Source organism: Pseudonaja textilis, chromosome 1 (genome assembly GCF_049901715.1).
Source record: "Pseudonaja textilis isolate UNSWEBS1 chromosome 1, rPseTex1.2, whole genome shotgun sequence".
Lineage (NCBI taxonomy): Eukaryota > Metazoa > Chordata > Lepidosauria > Squamata > Elapidae > Pseudonaja > Pseudonaja textilis.
The window spans coordinates 67,006,484-67,025,257 of record NC_141990.1 but is presented as its reverse complement, the minus strand read 5'-3'; the positions used below and the strand labels follow the sequence as shown (position 1 = coordinate 67,025,257).

The 18,774-nt window shown below is 38.9% G+C and overlaps 1 protein-coding gene across 5 annotated transcripts in view; it reads right to left on the bottom strand.

Annotated features, from left to right (window-relative positions):
* Window positions 1–10,045, bottom strand: part of RGS7 (regulator of G protein signaling 7) — a 173,300-nt gene extending 163,255 nt beyond the window's left edge. For 2 of the 5 annotated variants that reach the window (XM_087937000.1, XM_087937016.1), the window contains exons 1-2: window positions 9,799–10,045; window positions 8,604–8,731 (exon numbers count right to left, since the gene is read on the bottom strand). In XM_087937000.1, the coding sequence (XP_087793126.1) occupies window positions 8,604–8,681 (78 nt within the window). In that variant the 5' untranslated portion in view covers window positions 8,682–8,731; window positions 9,799–10,045. Of the gene's footprint in view, window positions 1–8,603; window positions 8,732–9,367; window positions 9,560–9,798 lie in introns of those variants that run through there. The other 3 variants (XM_087937012.1, XM_087937020.1, XM_087937008.1) reach the window with 3 other exon arrangements.
* Between the last annotated feature and the right edge of the window lie 8,729 nt (window positions 10,046–18,774).

Here is an 18,774-nt window from a genome sequence, read left to right as displayed (position 1 = left end):
GAAATCACTCCACCCCACCCCACCCCCGTTCTCAAGGCTTAGGGTTTTCCTGTTTTGTACTTCAGCAGGTTTTTAATACAATAGTTCATTAACCAATTCCATTTAGGTCAGGATGACCCAAAACCATTTCATATATAATGTTTGCCAAAAATATGACATTTCCATGTTCTAGCCAAAAAGTTGACATTTCTACAGAACATAATAAACTTATTTTGATGGGTATATAACAAGCCAGTAATATTCCAGTAATTATTGCATAGGTCAGAAATTGGATAAATATGGCGTTACTTATGTTCCTCATTTTCACAGGTGTAATCCTTAATATGTAATTCTTACACATCACAAATATTATTATGAGATGTTATGGTGCAATATTTTGAGTCTTCTTTATTTTTACTACAATAAAATTCTCATGCAAAATTACACATCTACATATATATAAATTCAAAATGCATGGATGTGGTTGGTCAGGTGACCTATTCTGAAATAACATATAGAGATCCATTTTCTAATGTTACTTGCTAATGGATATTACCTGTTGGTTTTCATATAGTGCCAATATCAATAGTTTTGTGGTCAAAAAACCACCCAGGTGGCACACATAAGAGATTCAGATCCCATCCATCTATCACCATCTTGTTTTTATTTCAGAATAATATTTATTTGCACAACACATTAACTAGGTCATGGGATGTGAAGAACACTGAATCAGTTGACCAAGTCAATTAAACCTAAAGGAGTCAGAGTTAGCCTTAAACAGATTTGTCTGTTTGGGATTAAACTAATTAGTCCCATCAACTGTGCCACCTGAATGCTGATTAGAAGGTTAATTAATTTCTCCTTATCAATAATCAAAATGTAGCTCTAGAGAGAGCCCATAAAATGCAGCTCTTTTAGGCATGCCATCTCTGTACCCAGTTTGGTTTTTACTGCCCTTTCAGGAATATGTAAAAAATGAGAGGAGGGGCAGAAATATATGTATTCAGTATGGCCTGTATAATGACCTACATTTGTTTAATCTATTTTAAATAAAAAAAAGATGTCCAACAATAGATAGGAAAATGAATCTCTTAACCTTCTTTGTAACATTTGGGGAGACTGTTAATGCAACAACCACTGATTTTCAGCACATTCCTGATTCTGTGTTATTGGCACATGGAGAGGTGATCTTTGGGTGAACCATCATATAGCTGGCAGCTATTTACATTTGTTTGTCCAGATATTGTATGTATGGTGGCACACTGACATACATCACTAGATTGCACAATAACTTAAGATGTCCCAAAGGTGCTCTTTTCAAGAAGCCACTGGACTTTCTGGTACTTTACCCTCTTTACTTTACTCTCTTAACCAGAAAGTCCAGTTGCCTTTTTTTAAAAAAAACAAACCACCTTTGGGACCACCACGATCTGGATGACTGAGAATCTCCATAGACAATAACTTAAGATGCATCATCTAATATTACAGATTATGACACTGTACTTCCATAACAATTCTAATAACTTGTATTCTCTCTTTTTTTGGCCAATGTTAAGGATTTACGGGATCAATATCAGAGTCAATAACCACAGATGACTCAGCCTCCCATCTCCCATTCATTTCTTAATTATCTATTATTAAGTTAAACTATAAGAATAATCAAGCTTGATAATAATAGAAAGGTACTTTTAGGTCTGGATATGTAATATGGAGTAACACAACAGAAATTATTAAAGAATGGAGAGAATCACATTAATTATACATCAATGAGCTTTCATATATAATTTATTATATATCAAAACAATTTTGTTTTGAAGGAAAATTACAAGGTCACAAGGTGGCCTATGTTCCAGGAAGTTTCTCCTAAACCATTGTTATTCATAGATCATAGGTCCTAATTAAATAACCAAGTCTCACACACATTCAGTATGGTGGGTCTTTGGGATCTTTGTATGTGTATATAAACGTTTGTGTATACTAATACATAGAATTAGATGTTTACATCTGTAAAATGGTAAATTGAATTGCAATGTTGTCGTTTTGAAGATGAAAATGCAGCCCTGAAAACCTAGATTGAAACAGAAGTGCTAAATTAAAACAGGAAATAGACAATGGAAACACATTGGAATTCATGTACATGACAACAAAAGAAAAGATACGTTTGGTTGTGGCACCCCATTTGTGGAATTCATTTGTCACTGGTAAAGATATTTCATTTTCCCCGCCTTGTTATATTCTTGCTGGGACACTTTTTAGCTATGTCTTTTATTATTTTATTTTTAACAATTTAGTTATTACGGTACCCATCTCAACAAGCAACTCTTGAGTGGTAAACAATATTAAAAAATAATATTACAATAAAAAATATAAAACTGTAATGGTATATAGCAGGGGTATCAAACTGGCGGCCCACAGCCCACATGCATCATGTATAGATCATGCACACCCCGGCTCCGCAAAAGCAAAAAGTTACAATAATCACATGACACGACTGAGTTTGAGACCCACGGTTTGTGGGAACAATCTTGAGAGACAGGAGAAAAAGATGCTGCCTAGGGAATGATCATACTGTAAGAGAAGACAGAGCCTGTAGTTGAATAACAGATAAAAAAAAAACCTCAGAAGGGAACGTCTCTAATTTCTAAGGCTGCAAAAAAAGATGGCAGGAAATCTGTATAGTTACACTTGCAAGATTAATGTCAGCCTTCCCAGAATCATGACCAGCTGAGCTAATTCTACTTTACTGCAAGATTACATTAACAGAATCTTCCAAATCAGGAAATGTTACAACAATTGGAACAACAGTTCTCAGAATTCCTAGTCAAGTAGTTTTAACTCTCAATAGAAGAGAACAGCAACAGCTGAGGGTTGAATTGTTAAATCCTTAGTGCTTTGTGAGCTTTCAGATGTTTTATTATGCAAGGTCAACATAATCATTATGAGTTATCATCAGAGAGTGCACTGATGATGTTATCTAGCTGGGTAATGCAATGTCTCCAAGCAAACACCAAGATCAGACAGCATCCAAGACTCCACAGTTTTTGCTGTACTGGCAGATAACACATATTAATATGTTTAGCTATTGTATTTCCTATTCTTGGCATGGATTTAAGAAACCACTAAAGGACTGGGAATTAAAATATATTTAAGTTGATTGATTTCTATAGGTTTATGTTTTCTGTAACGTTGTTGCCTACATATGCAATGGCAGCAAATTCTGTTTGAACCAAAATTGACAATGAAGCTATTGATGAAACAAAGAAGGACAACATTGCCATTAAATAACTAGACTTAGTTGAAAGTCTGAACAACTGATAGAATAGCAAACAAAATCATAAATCAGATCTCATAATTTTCAGTGGAGTAAAAGGTCACTATAAATCTATACTATAAGAAGAAAAGACAGTAAAAAATGTTTTCTTGTTATCTCAAAATACCAGTCCAAAACTCCTAACATGTAGGAATTATAGTTTGCCTGCCAATATTCTGCAATATCTGCAATATCTGCAAGTACTATATACAGTATGGATGGAATAAATGAGATTTCCATGCAAATAGTCCTAGCATTCAGCAACATCATGTTTCCTATAACTCAGATCATTTTTAAATACTCAAAAGAATTTAATATAAAATGAAAGAAATAGTCTTAGGATGTTTATGTCCTTCCAAATTATAAGCAAAGAAATAAAGATGTTTTTGGAAAGACAGAACAGCATTATTTTATCAGCTTGGTAACATTTTATCAGAGTAACGCAACTGTTGTTCTTCCCTTTAAAAGAAAAACTTATCCTCCAGGCACAATCCTCCTTGCATCCAAACATCTTCAGCTTTGAAATAAAAGTTTATCTAATGTGACATATACCAAAATGAGGCTCTTGTGTGCCTCAGCAGGGATTCAGGAAGATTGGTTAATGCAAGTAAGAAAGCCCTTTGGAAAGAATTCCAGCTGCTGCAGTGCTACAAACCCAGTTGAAACCCTCTGAGAAAATAGCAGAAGCAAAGGATTGCAAATCAGGGCTAATTCTGGCAAGGCCCCATTACAAGTGGCAATGTGATTCTCAATGTTCAATAAAGAATGGAAGAGAAAGAACAAGCAGGGGCTTTTGCCATTAGATAGCTCCACAATGCTATAGCTTAATTGGAACCATTTACCTGAAGGAGCAACTCCTCACATCACAGCCTGATATGCTTTATTATATTATTATATTAATGTATTATATGATTCTACCATATAATACTACTGTATTGGGTCTCATTACAGATGAAGACAAAAACAGGGTATGAGTGGGGGAGGAGACTCAGAAAGTTTCCTCATGGTGCCTAGAAAACAACTTGCACCTAAACATCAGCAAGACAAAGGAGATGGTGTTAGACTTCCGGAAGAAGAGAGAGGAACCTGCCCCACTTTACATCGAGGGGGGCTGTGTGGAGAGAGTTTCCTCCTTTAAATTCCTGGGAGTCTACCTCAGTGAAGATCTTACCTGGAAAATCAACACAACCCAGGTGGCCAGAAAGGCCCAACAGAGACTCTATTTCCTTAGGGTCTTGCGAAAGAATAAAGTGGAACGACTGATGACCTCCTTTTACCGGTCCACAATAGAAAGCGTCCTCACATATTGCATTACGGTGTGGTATTCTGGCTTGACAGCCGCAGATAGAAAGACATTACAGAAGGTGGTAAGCACAGCACAAAACATCATGAGCTGTTCCCTGATACCACTAAATGAGATCGCTAGGGCTCACTGCCTTAGAAGAGTGAGGAAAATCCTCAGGGACGACTCACATCCCAGTCAGCACTTCCTCACTCTCCTACCATCAGGTAGGAGATATAGAAGCATAGCCAGCCGTACCAACAGGCTGAAGAACAGTTTCTACCCGTGGGCTGTCAGACTTCTGAATGGAAAATAACTTCATGTCAATATAGTATGATAGACTTGCAGGGTTGGCGCATTGTGCAACAAAGTCACATATTGTAATAAGATTGGGACTGGGTTAGGGACTTCTATCCTCATTGTGAGTTGTGTTGGGGGGTGCATGAAGGGAGGCTCAGACAATCTCATTGTATACATGTTGTACTCTGACAATAAAGGCAATGAAAAAAAATCTCTCTTTGATTAGCTTTATTGTTTTTTTATATGAGGTTTTTATATTCTTGTAAGCCGCCTTGAGTCACCATTTGTGAATAGGCGGCAATATAAATTTCCTAAATATATATTAAAATTTCTGCAAAGGCCCCATAACATAGTTTGCTAACATTTTAAGTGTCTGATGGTAATTCAGTTCTCAAGTCCAATATTGCCTTCACAGGCATTGGCAGTTGCATTTCCATGCAAAACAGGAGAACTGCGTTCATATTTTCAAAGCAAATGCTGAATGCTGAACTAATGATGTGAAATCATTCTCTCCCTGTGGGGCTTCTCCCAAGTAAACAAGGACAGCACAAGAGATCTTAGGTGGGAGATGAGCACTGTGGGGAGAGACATATTCATTTTCTGCACATCCTTTCTGCCACTGATTTTATTTATTCCAAATTTTCTCTTCCTACTCCACAACCATCTGTTATCCGGCAGGTAAAACTCCAGTTACAAGAATTCTTTAGTTCTTCAAACTTAAGGAGATTGATAATAATTACTTGGACCTATCAGATATGACTGTGGTTACCACTGCCACACATTTACTTCTCCAACATGCAGTCAAACAAAAGTTGTATGAAGCTGCACTGCCTCTGAAGAATGTTCATAACCTTTAGTTGGTTCAGAATGGTGTATCAGAATGCTACTGAGATCAGTTATGAAGTGCACCTGACTCCAAGATTGCCTTGTAGGACCTATAGTGCTCCACAATGCTATCAATTAATTGTAACCATTTACCTGAAGGAGCAACTCTTCACATCACAGCCTGATATGCTTTGCAGCATGTTGTTATTTTAAGTTATTTTTTTGAAACACTTGGTGAAGATTTCAGAGACAATTCTCCTGTGCAACATTTCAGTCAGAAGAAAATATTTTGTAAAAATTTTGGCTCCAGCCACCAACCCAACACACTACTAGAATGCTGTTTTGGCTCCTATTTCTGGTGCTTCTTACAAAAGCAAAACACAGGCATGACAGTTTTTCTATCTAGAGATCCTCTAAGGTAATTTGATTCCAGGGGTGGGATTCTACCAGTTCGCACCTATTCACTAGAACCGGTTGTTAACATTCTAAGCAGTTCGGAGAACCATTTGTTAGAAGAAATTAAGTGGCCTAGTCCTGTAAGGAAGGCAGGAAGGAAACATTCTGGTGTTGCTTACAGAAACTGCCTCTCCATTAACCCTTATTACATTCTTGGCAGGACTAGACTTTCTGTCTTTGGAACTTTTCTGGAGTTTTTTTTTCCCTCCTTTGCTGTACTTTGCTTGTGTGGAGTGACCATTCAAAGTTACAATGGCACTGAAAGAAGTGACTTATGACCATTTTTCACACTTACGACTGCTGCAGCATCCCCACAATCATGAAAGGCCAGGTGAGAAGATGCATGCCTCGATGTGAGTGATGTTGAGTTGGCCACGCACAACCAATAACATGACCACCAAGCCACGCCCACCACCTAAGCCATACCCACAGAACTGGTTGTTAAAAAATTGAATCCCACCCCTATTTGATTCCTTGTTGGAATTCCTTTCTCTTTCCAGAACAACATTTTCATATCCGCCTTTCAATTGTCTACTAGCTGCCTCTGAGAAGAGTGAAGTTAGAATTGAAGGAGACTACTTTGGACATAGTTTTTTTAAATCTACCCATTCATACTATTAGCAATAATAATTTATACTTGGCACAAACAAAAGTACAATTAACAAAATAATGTCCACCAAACTCAAATACATATCTCTCTTAGATCTTGAAGGAGCCAAGACATATCAAAATGCTATACATGTTTGCAAAACAGTCAAAATGCAGGCACCAAAGTCACAATAAATACAGTACCATCATCTATTTAAATGTATATTTGTGCGTTTCATACAACTTTTGTTTGGCTGAGCATATAGGGATGTGCAAATCTAGGCATATTTGTTTAGAGGTAAGTCCATGTGGATTCTCTGTGTATTTCTTAGCAGGTTTGTGATAACTGTGTTCATGGATAAAAATTACAGTTACATAATACAGTTACACAGCAATAGCACTTCCACTGTTAATTTTAGCTACCTTTTTGTTTTATTTTGCTTAATGTAAGCACAACTCTGTTAGCCTTTCTATAACAATTACATAACAGTATGATCAGTGATGTTTTAATTTGTGCTGGGAATGTTTTTGTAGCAACATATTTCAGTAAAATCCTGTGCAAACATTATAGAGAAAGCATTATCAACTGAGTAAGTTAAACAAGCTATTGTGGAGTGTATGACACTTCATAACATACAGTCCGGTCAACCAGATGAATTGGTTCTAATAATATAGTTTCTGGCTCCAAAAGACAATTTTCTCAGGCATAGTTGTTGGAACACAGCAACAACTAGCACAAGCATCCCATGAAAGTTTATCAAAACAAAATACTGGTGAAAGAGGATCAACAGACAGTATTTGGGTTGCCAAGGACTACAATACGTAGAAAAGCTTTTGGAAATCAGGTGCTCTGGCATTAGTAAAAGACCTTTCATTAAGAAAGCCCTAGTTATATGTAATCAGCTTAAAAGTTTGATTATTAAATATAATTCTTATTGCAATGATACTATAAAAATCCTATCTATAAAAATAGGACACAGGCTATTTCAGACATTTTCTCTGCATTAACAAAATATACTTAACTTTTTTCTAACCGATTGTTGCTGATGAGAGATATTTTTTGTACATAAGCTAAACAAACAAGCTAAATGTACATATTAGTCTAATCCCTCCTCCCCACAAAATGAAATTTAACACAAACTAATAAAAATGCTGTGCTAATGTAGTCCTTGTGGTTTTTTAAAGCAGTTTTATGGGTATAGGACTCAGTAAAAATGAGTGGCGTTAGCACAAGAATCTTGAACATGCACAAATTGTTTTAAAAAATAATATATTTTAATCCTTTTTTCAAAAAATGTTAGATTGAAAATCTATCATCAGCCATAGACACATTTTAATGCCACATATCTTCCTCTATTTAATATATTACATCATTTCCCAACAAAAGGAATTACATTTGAGTGATGATTTTAAAAGTTCAAGTTGAAGAATACAAGGGTTTACTGAAGCTGAAACTGTTAAGATGTTCCACCTCTTCTAACAAATTGAATCTTGTATGCAAAAAAAAATGCTTTTGTATTTCCACATAATTTGTAGATGAAGAGTGAATGAAGTCAAGAATTTCAACAATGCTATTTTCTCCCTTTCCACTATATGCATCACTCAGATAAGCTAAGCAACGTAGATGTAAGATTAGGATTTTAGCTTTCTTGATTGAAATGTGGAGCGACTGATTGAAATATGATATGTTTCATACTTGCTATATGCCAGTCATTCTCTCTCCAATCTACCTACTCACAGCATTGTTGCTGTGGCATTGGGGGGAGGAGACCTATATGTACTTGTACTGAGTTCTCAAAACAAAGGCAGCTGAACAATGTAACAGATAAATTAATCATTGTTATACCATATCCAGTTGCCTACCTTTCTGTACACCAACATATTTGGGGATTCGTCGGCTACCCCATTGCTGCTCTGTCCATAGTTATTTCCTTGTGCCATGTTTTAAGGCCTGGGGGTTCTGGTAACTATTTTTGCAGAGCAGTTAGCCTCTGTGAAGAATGAAAGTTATCTCAGTCAGATATTCTTTGGTAAGCAGCTCCTCATGTCCACAGTAGACAGCTCTAACTTTCTCCCAGTTCCTTAACAGGAAGTATCCTTTTCACTCAGCCCTGTGGCCCTGCCCCAACTCCAGCCTTAAACCAAAGCAGTACTCTTCCTTCCAGCACCATCCAGCGGCCACTGGAAGTTTCATCTTGTCACCCTATTCTTGGCTAAGCCAGCAGAGTTTGCTTGAATGGCCATTCTGGAGGCTTTAGCACCAACATCCTAGAACCAGCATCACAGTGATGTAAGCATCTTTTCTAGCAATGGTTGCTTCCCCCGCTCCCCCCTCAAAACAAAACTGGCCATTGGACTGCAAAATTCGCCCTAAGTTTCAACCACTTCCCTGCAGCTTTGTTCAAAGTAGACCTCCTTCTATATCACGTTAAACAAGAAAGCAAAAAAAAAAAAAAAAAAACTACAAAGAAACGATCCAACGCCTTTGACTCTGCGACAGTCAGCCACGTGCCTGCTTTCAAATCCACGTCCTTCCCTCCCAGGACCAATCTAAGGACCTGTTCTCTTCCTCCTCGCCTCTTCCTCTTCCTCTTCTACCACACTCTTCCATGACCCGGCCGCCTCACCAAGGCGAAGCAGCACTGTGCGCCTCGTTCTTCTCATGTGAGTTGAAGGACCCGATTCGACTCTGAGGGCGGCCCTGGCCCCTCTAAGCCCGAACAGTCACAAACACAAAGGTTGCTTAGCAAACCTTGGCTCGCCGGCTCGGTTCTATAGTGGTTCTCTCCACTGCTATTCCCTTCTCTTCCCTTTCTCCCGCCTCCTCCGCCTCCTCCTCCTCTTCCTCCTGGGAGCAGCCTTCTTAGGCGGGCGTCTGCCTTGTGCCTTTCGGTAGCAAATGAGAAGCTGCCTGAGATTTCAGCACCGAGGACAGCGCCTCGGGCACCACCTCCTCCTCCTCCTCCTCCCGCCCGCGGCTGGTTTCACCCGAACGCAAGCCCCGCGCCGAGCCAGCCAGGCAAAATTCCCCCACTTCCCACCGGCTGGCGTTATTTACCTCCTGGGCCAAGGTCACCCGACGCACGGCGGGGCAGCTCTCTTCTCCTCGCCTGCTCGGACCACCCACCCAAAGCTCTGTGCAATAGTCTCAGCCGGCAGAAGACGGCAGTAAGCGAGGCTCGTTCATCACACAAGCAGCGCTCACACACACGCACACACACACACACACACGCTGCACTGCTTTCTCCCGCCGCCGCCGCCGCCGCCGCCGCCGCCGCTCCTCCGGCGTTTGCAACTCCCTCAAAGCTTTGCTGAAGCGGAGCCAGCGGCGAGAGCGTTTCCCTCCCTCCCTCCCTGGAATGGAGCGAGCCTGTCTGTCACGTGGGAAAGTGGAACGTCAAAGGTGCCGCCGCCGCCGCCGCCGCCACATGGCAACTGCGAAAAAAGCTCCCTTTGCGCTCGACTTTCCCGCGGGGGTGGTGGGATTGGACGGAGAGGGCGGACGGCAAGAAATGACTGACACAGACTGCGGGTTGGGCGATTTCGGCACAATGAAGGCTTTGGGGGAAGAAAGCGAGAACAGCCTCTGTTTGGCCACCCGCCTTCCTTTGAAAAGAAGCCGAGTCTGCGCGCGGAAACGCGACGGGAAATTAAGGCAATCTGCATCAAACCGCCTTTGAAAAAGGAGACCGAGCGGCCGCTTGAGCCCGATTAGAAAGCTCGTTCAGAAAGCCCTCCACATGCATCGATTTTCTCGAACTGCGGCGAACAGGAATTGCGAAGTTCACTTTGGCAGGAAGGGTGAGGGGTGGAGAGCTGGAAAGAGCGAAGCGTGGAGATAGGCTGGAAAGAGCCTATGGATGGACACAAACGAATAAAATCTAGGATTCCGAGAAAACTTGGGAAAGTGGCTGAGCCGGATTAGAATCGAGAATAAAATCAAAACATTTCATTGCAAAATGAACGTGTGGCAGAGGAGGGGATTTATCGCGTAGTAACACAGAATTCCTTTCTATGATAAGGGTCTGGTGGTCTACCCCCTCCCCGTTTCAAACCCTTTGGTCAAAGGGCATTGTGATAATATCACAACTTTCCTCTAAAATTAAGAATCCGGACATTCCAGAGATTAATGTGGGTCTTTATCCCATAAGCTTCCATAATGGATCAGTGTCCATTATATTAAATGCATGCAATGTTATGTTGAGGAATGAATAGTAAAAGCTCTCAAAATGTGGCTTGCAAAACAACTAAGTGGGGTTTGAATGTTGTATGCTTAGTGAACCTGATCACCTCCCCTCTCCTCAGGAATGAGGCAATCTTGACCCCTGCCTGGTTTTCAAATGTGGTAGTGAGGTTCTGGCCCATAATTTATAACTTTCATAATAAAACATGGAGATGATATATTATTTACTGAGGCCTTTCCAGGAAGCCTAAATTAAGTTGTACTTTTTTAAAGATTTTGGGTGATTGTTGAATTATATTCACAAACATTGGAATCTGTTTTTTTTTTATGAGTTATGGTTATTTCAGGCTGGGGATGTCACTAAGACAATTATATTGAGAAATTAGAATAATGATATTCTTGATATTAAGGATTGGATTCAATATCTCTGTAATTTATCTTGAAAAAAGATATCTTAAACTATGACTCAGTATGATGTTCTTTGACATAGTTATTATGACTTTTTGAACATTAGCATGCCATCTTTTTAAACAAAATGTATAATTAGAAACTGTTTAGATGTCTGATGAAAATATTTGATGGAAGATGGATGGTAGATGATAGATAGAAGAGAGAGAGAGAGAATAGATAGACAAACAGACAGATAGAAGTTGTTGGTAGTTTTTTTGTTTTTCATGATTTATTTTTTTGTTTCCCTCTCTCATTTTTATTGTATTTATTAAGATAATTAAAAAGCCCTACCCCTCACAACAATTTGTGCAATTATGTTATATGAATGATGTGCTCTACTTTATAAACAACAAAAGAGTAAGGCCATGAGACTTTTTCAATTATCAAATTGGGAGACCAATTTGAGAACCTTTTATTTAAATCAGGTTCACTTATTGTTTTAAGCCATGGTTTCTTTCAAGAAAGTTAGTTAATTTGTCATTAAGATCAACGGTTGGTTAAGAAAAAAGATATGTGATGCTGTAACAAGTTTGGGACAATTGAATGCTGTGTTACTAAAAACAAAGCATAATAAAACAAAGGGCACATACATAATTCATGGCATATACATTTATGATTATGAGATAAAAATACAGCACCTTACAGGATTCATTTCCATTTGTTGTCCTTGCCACCAAATAAGCAGAAATGCAAAGTCAGTTGTGGAATAGTGGCTAGGCAGTCTGACTTCTGATTCACTTCTCATTCTCCTTCAATCTAAAACGGGGCTCTCCAACCTTGGCCACTTTAAGACTTGTGGACTTCAATTCCCAGAGTTCCTCAGCCAGCTTTGAAGTCCATAAGTCTTAAAGTGGCCAAGGTTGTAGCCCCGTGGTCTAAAATATCTCAAAAGGGTGATACGTCACACTACCTTAATTCCCGTGAGGCCAGATACACTTCATAGCCTTCTTCAGTAAGGCATTGGCTTCTGTACCAGCTGAGATGCATCTAGAACTGTTTTTCCTCCCATATTAAATAATATTATAGATTTCCAATATAGCCATTCTGTACACAATGATTCCCCACTCCTCCCAAAGTGTGGACTGGGGACCCACTTATTCTTGAACAAGAACTGGACTTTGTGATGACATTGTACCAATTTCAAAAAAGAAAGTTGATCTCATTTGTAAGGACCCTTCGCTGGGAGTCAGCAAATAGCTGGCATTTTCCAGTTTAAACTTCAGTCTGATTACTTACAAATAAGGTCCATTGAATTCAACGAGATTTAACTTATCCCATTAACTTATCCTCTCTGTAGGATGATAGTGTGGGTTGCTTCATATACAATTTCCTGGGAGTAAGCTTACTGGACACAAAGCTAAGAATTTCATAAGGAAACTGGTAGAGCTGCAACAAAGGGGGCAGCTCAAGGTTTTTATGTATTTATTAAATTAAATGTAAGATGTTAAGCAACAAAGTGATGCCTCTTATGTCTCTTTTTTATATAATAATTTTCAAGAGGTAGAAATTTTCAAGAGGTAGAAACAATTTTTAGTCCTTCTATTTTAGTATTTAGTAAACACAGCTTCCATATGCTTATTGATAATACATCCAAAGGTAGAGGTCTTATTAAATGTTTAAAATAAACACATTCTTCCACAATAGATTTTGTTTTCAAAGACCAGCTATCTTTATTATTTTAAATGTTTCTGCAACTGGTTTTCTCCAATGCAGCAAAAGAAAAACAAAATAAACCTCTTTAATGTATTCCCAGAAACCCGGATTAAATGCTTAAGATCTCCATGTCTCTGGCTGAACCAGCAGCAATAGCAAAATTATCATTATTGTTATTAGTTAATGCTTTGATTTAGATCCAGGCAATGCAAGCAGGGACATGTTATTACTTGCACTGCATGCTTAAAACAGTAATTATTCATGCTGCTAAAAATTACTGTTTCCAAAACCAATCAGGATTTTAGTTACATTATGAGATTTGATTCCAAAACTAATTAATCCCTTTCAGCCCCTCCTCCCATCACAAAATATTTATGTTTACAAAAACTGTCTTTATTTTTCTTCAATCAATCTCTGCAGGAACTTTTCATGTTGAGTCAAGACAGACTACAATAGCAAAAGAGAAAAACACTGTTACAGAAAGATTTTGGAGGGTGGATTTCTTTCTCCAATGTGATCAGCATGCATGCAAAAGTGTCCTGGCTGCTGCTGTGTGTATGCGTGTGTATATATAATTCAATGCAACTTAAATATAGGCAATGGGGGCTTGAAATATCATAATCTTATTTTCAGATGGCTTACAGTAGCAGACTTTTCTTTTTCATGTTATTTCCATATGATGCAATTATGGGATTGTTACTCATGGAACCATCATCAGTATTGGTGGAGAAGACCTTAAGAAAATAGAGCAATTCAAGTATCTCTGCTCTCGTATTCAGCAACGGTGATAGCTTTTTGGATGTCAGAGCCTGTGTCAATGCCGCCTGGATGAAGTGGCACCAGGTCAATGGAATCCATTGGTTGCTTCTACACCTCAAGTCAAAGACTTACAGAATGGTAGTGCATCCAGTCACCCTCTATGGATCAGAGTGTCAATCCTGAAGCGAACCTGGGTGAGGCCATCTTTGAAACTTCAGGGTTGCCACAAGGAAGAAGAAGGGATGGGGGCGGGGAGATAGATATCTGGAGGTGGGTTGTAGTCAATACAAAAAGTTTTCCTGTGGAAACCAAGGACATTCTAACAGGTGGATGGGAAGGGGAGGAGTGGAGTATCCAAGCAACCGGCCAGCACCTCTATTGGACAATGTGACTGATGACTTGGGAGAAGGGGAAACTTTCATTTTTTTCATCTGGTGAAAACCTTGGGAACTTTCAGAGTTGGTTTCCACCAGTTGTGCCAATATGATGTATCCAATAAATCATTCCTTGAGGAATTTACCTGCCTCGGAGTCCTCTCTTTCTATGGGGGCATTGCTTGGAATGCTGACACAGAGTGCTGGCCAGCGATGGCAAAGCATGAGCAGTTATCCATGTGATGGAAATGTGACTGCTCCATTGGTGTTAACTTGGGCTAATGCAATTCGATGCACACTGTGAACGATGACTCCCGATGTTGACCGGGAGTCATGACAATTGTAGCAAAGATGCAAGAAGGGAGACTTAGATGGTATAGTACATTATAAGTCGTAAAGAAGACTAAGTGGCAAGGACAGACATGGGTCTGGACTCTGATGGCTAGCGACTCCATGGCAGACCCCCCCAAAAGGTGGATGGATTGCATCAAGGAGGACATGAAATATGTGGGTGTTGCCCCTAAAGATGCTCTAGCTCAACCCAAATGGCTTTGCTGACAAGTGGAACCTGCCATAGTGCAGGAATAAAGCTAGGAAGAAAATAACGACTCTTGGATCTCTCACAAAACAGATTCTTCTTTAATCCATTTGGTCTTGAACGGGTGATTAAAAATAACTGTTAAAGTCTCCTGAATGGCTATATGGATATTTGGCTACCCTAGGGAGTCCCGTAAACTTTAAGGTGTTCCCCAGCCAGCATGCAAAACATATCAATATGGATTTGCTTTGCATCATTCCCCTCCATCCTGAAACCCTTGCTCTCACAAAAGATGAAGGGCACATCTTGGCCAACAAAGAATGCTGCTCTTTTTCCTAAATAAATATATAATACCTAAATATCCACCATTATATGATTTTCCCTTCCAGGATAAATGAACAGGAGTCAGAAACAGGAAATCAAAGAAATTAAAGGAATGACATTAGGAAAGGAAGCATAGTTAAATTTAAGGTTATGCCAACATAATTAACTAAGTCTCTCCATACCTTTCTCTTTTTGGAAATCAACCACTACATCCACATACTGTTTCATAATTTACCCTTTTTTTTTCTTTTGCCCTATTTCCTTTTTGAGAATCAATTTTTGAATTTCATCCAAGCATAACTTTCTTGGACTTTGCCTTGCATTCATTCTTCATCTATATTTTTGCTTTACAATTTGACTCACATTCACTTTCTCTATATGACCTCCATCCCTCAAATATTCATCCCGCTCTTCTAGTTTTGTATACATATAAATGCTGCTAAGAGATCCTGCTGAATTTACTTTGGTTTCTGCTGAATACATTCCACTTTCACTTCCCTATATCTGGCTTCCCCATTGACTTTGCTTGTCAGAAGGTCGTAAAAGGTGATCGATCACATGACCACTGAGCACTGCAACCCTCATAAATATGAGTCAATTGCCAATCATCTGGATTTTTATCATGTGACCACAGGGATGCTATCATGATTAAAACAGAAATACAGTCATAAGTCATTTTTTCAGTGTCCATTTATCTTTGAATGGCCACTAAATAAACTGTTGTAAATCAAGGATTACCTGTACATTATGGCTGTGAACTTGGTTGAAATCCCTTGACTCCTAGCCACTCAACTCACAGGTCAATTGAAAAAAAAATCTCAATTCCTGTGGTCTCCTCAGGAGTAGCAGTTGTCTCAAGTGTAATATAGTTGATCTCACTACCTCTGTTCAGAAAGATTATGCCAAGCAAAATTTGGTGTCTGTCCACTGACCTACTCCAAAATCCATTCCCCCAGCCTTCAGGGGCATCTTGTGTGCTATAGTTTCTCACCCAGAAGCCTATTTTTTCCTGGCAATCTGATATATTCATTGTCAGATCCATAATTTCATTGTATTATACAATCTACTTAATATTTGTGGTAATCAGTGGTGCGATTCAACTGGTTTGGTGATTGTGTGCTTTGCATGCATGCAGACATCTAACATGCGCTTGGCATGCATGCCCACCCTTTAAAAAAAGCCCGTTTTCAGCTCTAATACTTACCTTGTGCTGCAGGCCCAGTGAGTAAACCAGCTGAGACGCAGCAAAACCGCTCTGCCGCGCGAATCAGCTGTGCTCCAAAACAAGAAATAAAGCACAAGAAAGAGCAGGAGTGAGTGGGCGGGGCCAAATGATCACTCAAACCTGTCTGAACTGGTAGAAACCCACCCCTGGTGGTAATTTAGTTGAGTTCCCTTGCCTACAATATGACATGAACTGCATCCAAAAGTACATTTACATCCCAATCAATGGACATTTGACATCATCATAAACATTCTTGTATATTTGTCCATAATGACATTTTAATTATCCGTATTAAACATCTAAACAAATATTGCACACCTTGACTTCTTCGCTGCTTAGTATTGAATATACTTTCAGTTTATTCTTGTGATTACTTTATGTACATCAAATACCACAGTGTTCCGTCAACATCTAACAACTTTATAAGGGTGGAGCCTTTTATCAAGAAAAAAAAAACAGCCGAAAAACCTAACCCTGATCTTTTCTCATTCTTCATATAAACTGCCAGTCTCAGCAATCTCTAAAAGTAAAGAAATGGAGTAAGGAGATGGAATTTGAATAAGATAATAGTTTGGATGAAAACTTTTAAAATTCCTAACTCCCCCCAGCTGTTACAAAATCCACCTTGTTCACTTTCTGAGTTGGAAAAAAAAAAAACCAGGACATGTGGAAGCTTAAAGAGGGGAGGAATGTGGGTTCAGCAACTATATGTAGACATTGATCCACTAATGAAAACATGACTGGAAATTCTTTCAAGAGCATCCTTACAATGTTTTGAGGAGAGACAGAGAGAAACTATACAGAGAGAAACTATATAACCTCCCTTTTTAGAATCAATGACTTTCTATATGCTGGTTATTTTCAACCCCAGGGTCAAATTCTAAAATATGTAAACTATGAATAATAAACGCCTGTTGTTGGTTATATAAACATTTGGTTTATACACTTCTTGACTCTGTTGTTACATCCTCTAATCCCCACTCCTTTGACCTCAAACTATCCATTATTGACCTCACCCCATTCCTACCGTCCCTGTCCTATTGTCCCCATTTATTCTTATCTATTTCCTGCATTCTTACTCATGTTTATACTTATACCTATTATCTTGTAAGTGATTGACAAATAAAATAAAATAAATAAAAATAAAATCCTGTCTTCGGATCCCTGAATTTGCTGCGCTTCTCTTGCAGAGAAAAGTCCATTAATTAGGTTCTTCCAAATTTCTCCCCAGGAGAGATAATGGACAACAGCTTTGGTTTCAGTCCTTATAACACACAGCTACTGCTTCAACTCATTTTTACCTTCCTGCCCTTTGCTGATTGGATGGCATCCCTTTCAATCTCAAAGCTGTCTACCATTCAGATAGTTATAAAGAGAGGTAGACTAGAGCTATTATATTAATGTCCTGCCCCCATATAGTGGGGCTTTACTATAATATCCTTCCCCTTTTGTGGAGCGTGGGGAATTAATTTCTTATTACGTAGTGCGTGTCCTCCATGAGTTTTCAGCTAGATTGATTACCAGGAAGCACACGGCAATCAATGTAGCATTTCAATCCTAAAGAAATTCTTCAGAAGTCACAGATCCTTCAAACTCTGCTTTTCTCTTTCTGAAAAACTAACTTGCTCCAGGAAGAATTGGGAAACAAGTTCTTCCCCCGCTCCCCGAAAGAATGTTAAGGGATATTATTTTAAAATAATATTAAAAGGGTATTATTCAAAAGAAGAGCGACGATGCTGCAGAAAATAGTAGAGCTCCTTAAAAAGCCCTTTGGAAATCACATTTGTTGGCAAGACTAGTTATGATTGAGCTGGAACGAGCAAAGCAAACTCAAACATGAATTAGTTATAAAACGCAGAATAGCTCTTGCAGGTAAATTGAATATACTAAAGAAATTGAAATATTTTATGTTGTTTCTCACATTGTTTTGTTTTATTAAATGCTGTGAAATACAAAGCTAGACCAAGAAGCATTTATTATTAAAATGATAAATTCCTTCTCTTTTCTTCTTTTTTCCTAGTTTGGATTCTACCTTTCATTTAAGATGCTCTGATTTGTGGGTTGGTATATTAACCCACTAAGGAAGAAACAGCTTGGTATAGCATTTAAGAGACAGAACCACGGAGACTGTGAGTTCTGGTTCTCTTTAGGCACAAAGCCAGCTGGATAACCTTGGGCCAGTCACTTTCTCTCACCCCTCAGGAAAGCAACTTCTGCAATTTCACCAAGAAAACTATGGGGCCAAATCCAAGCAATCACCAGGAATCAAGGCTAACTCAAAGGCACACACAGAGACACACACACAAAGTTAACTCACTACTTGTTCAAGGCCATTCAGCTTTGTATTTATGGTGGCATGTCATCCTTAGCCTTTAAAAACTGTAAGTCAACTCTGACTCCAAACCTTTTCATTTTCTTCTTACTCTTCTTTCTAAAACTACACAAGTACTAAATTTTAAAAACATGAAAATTGCACACCCCTTTCAAAGCTCTTAGTTGGGCAGGTGAGGATATGCTACTGGGTGACA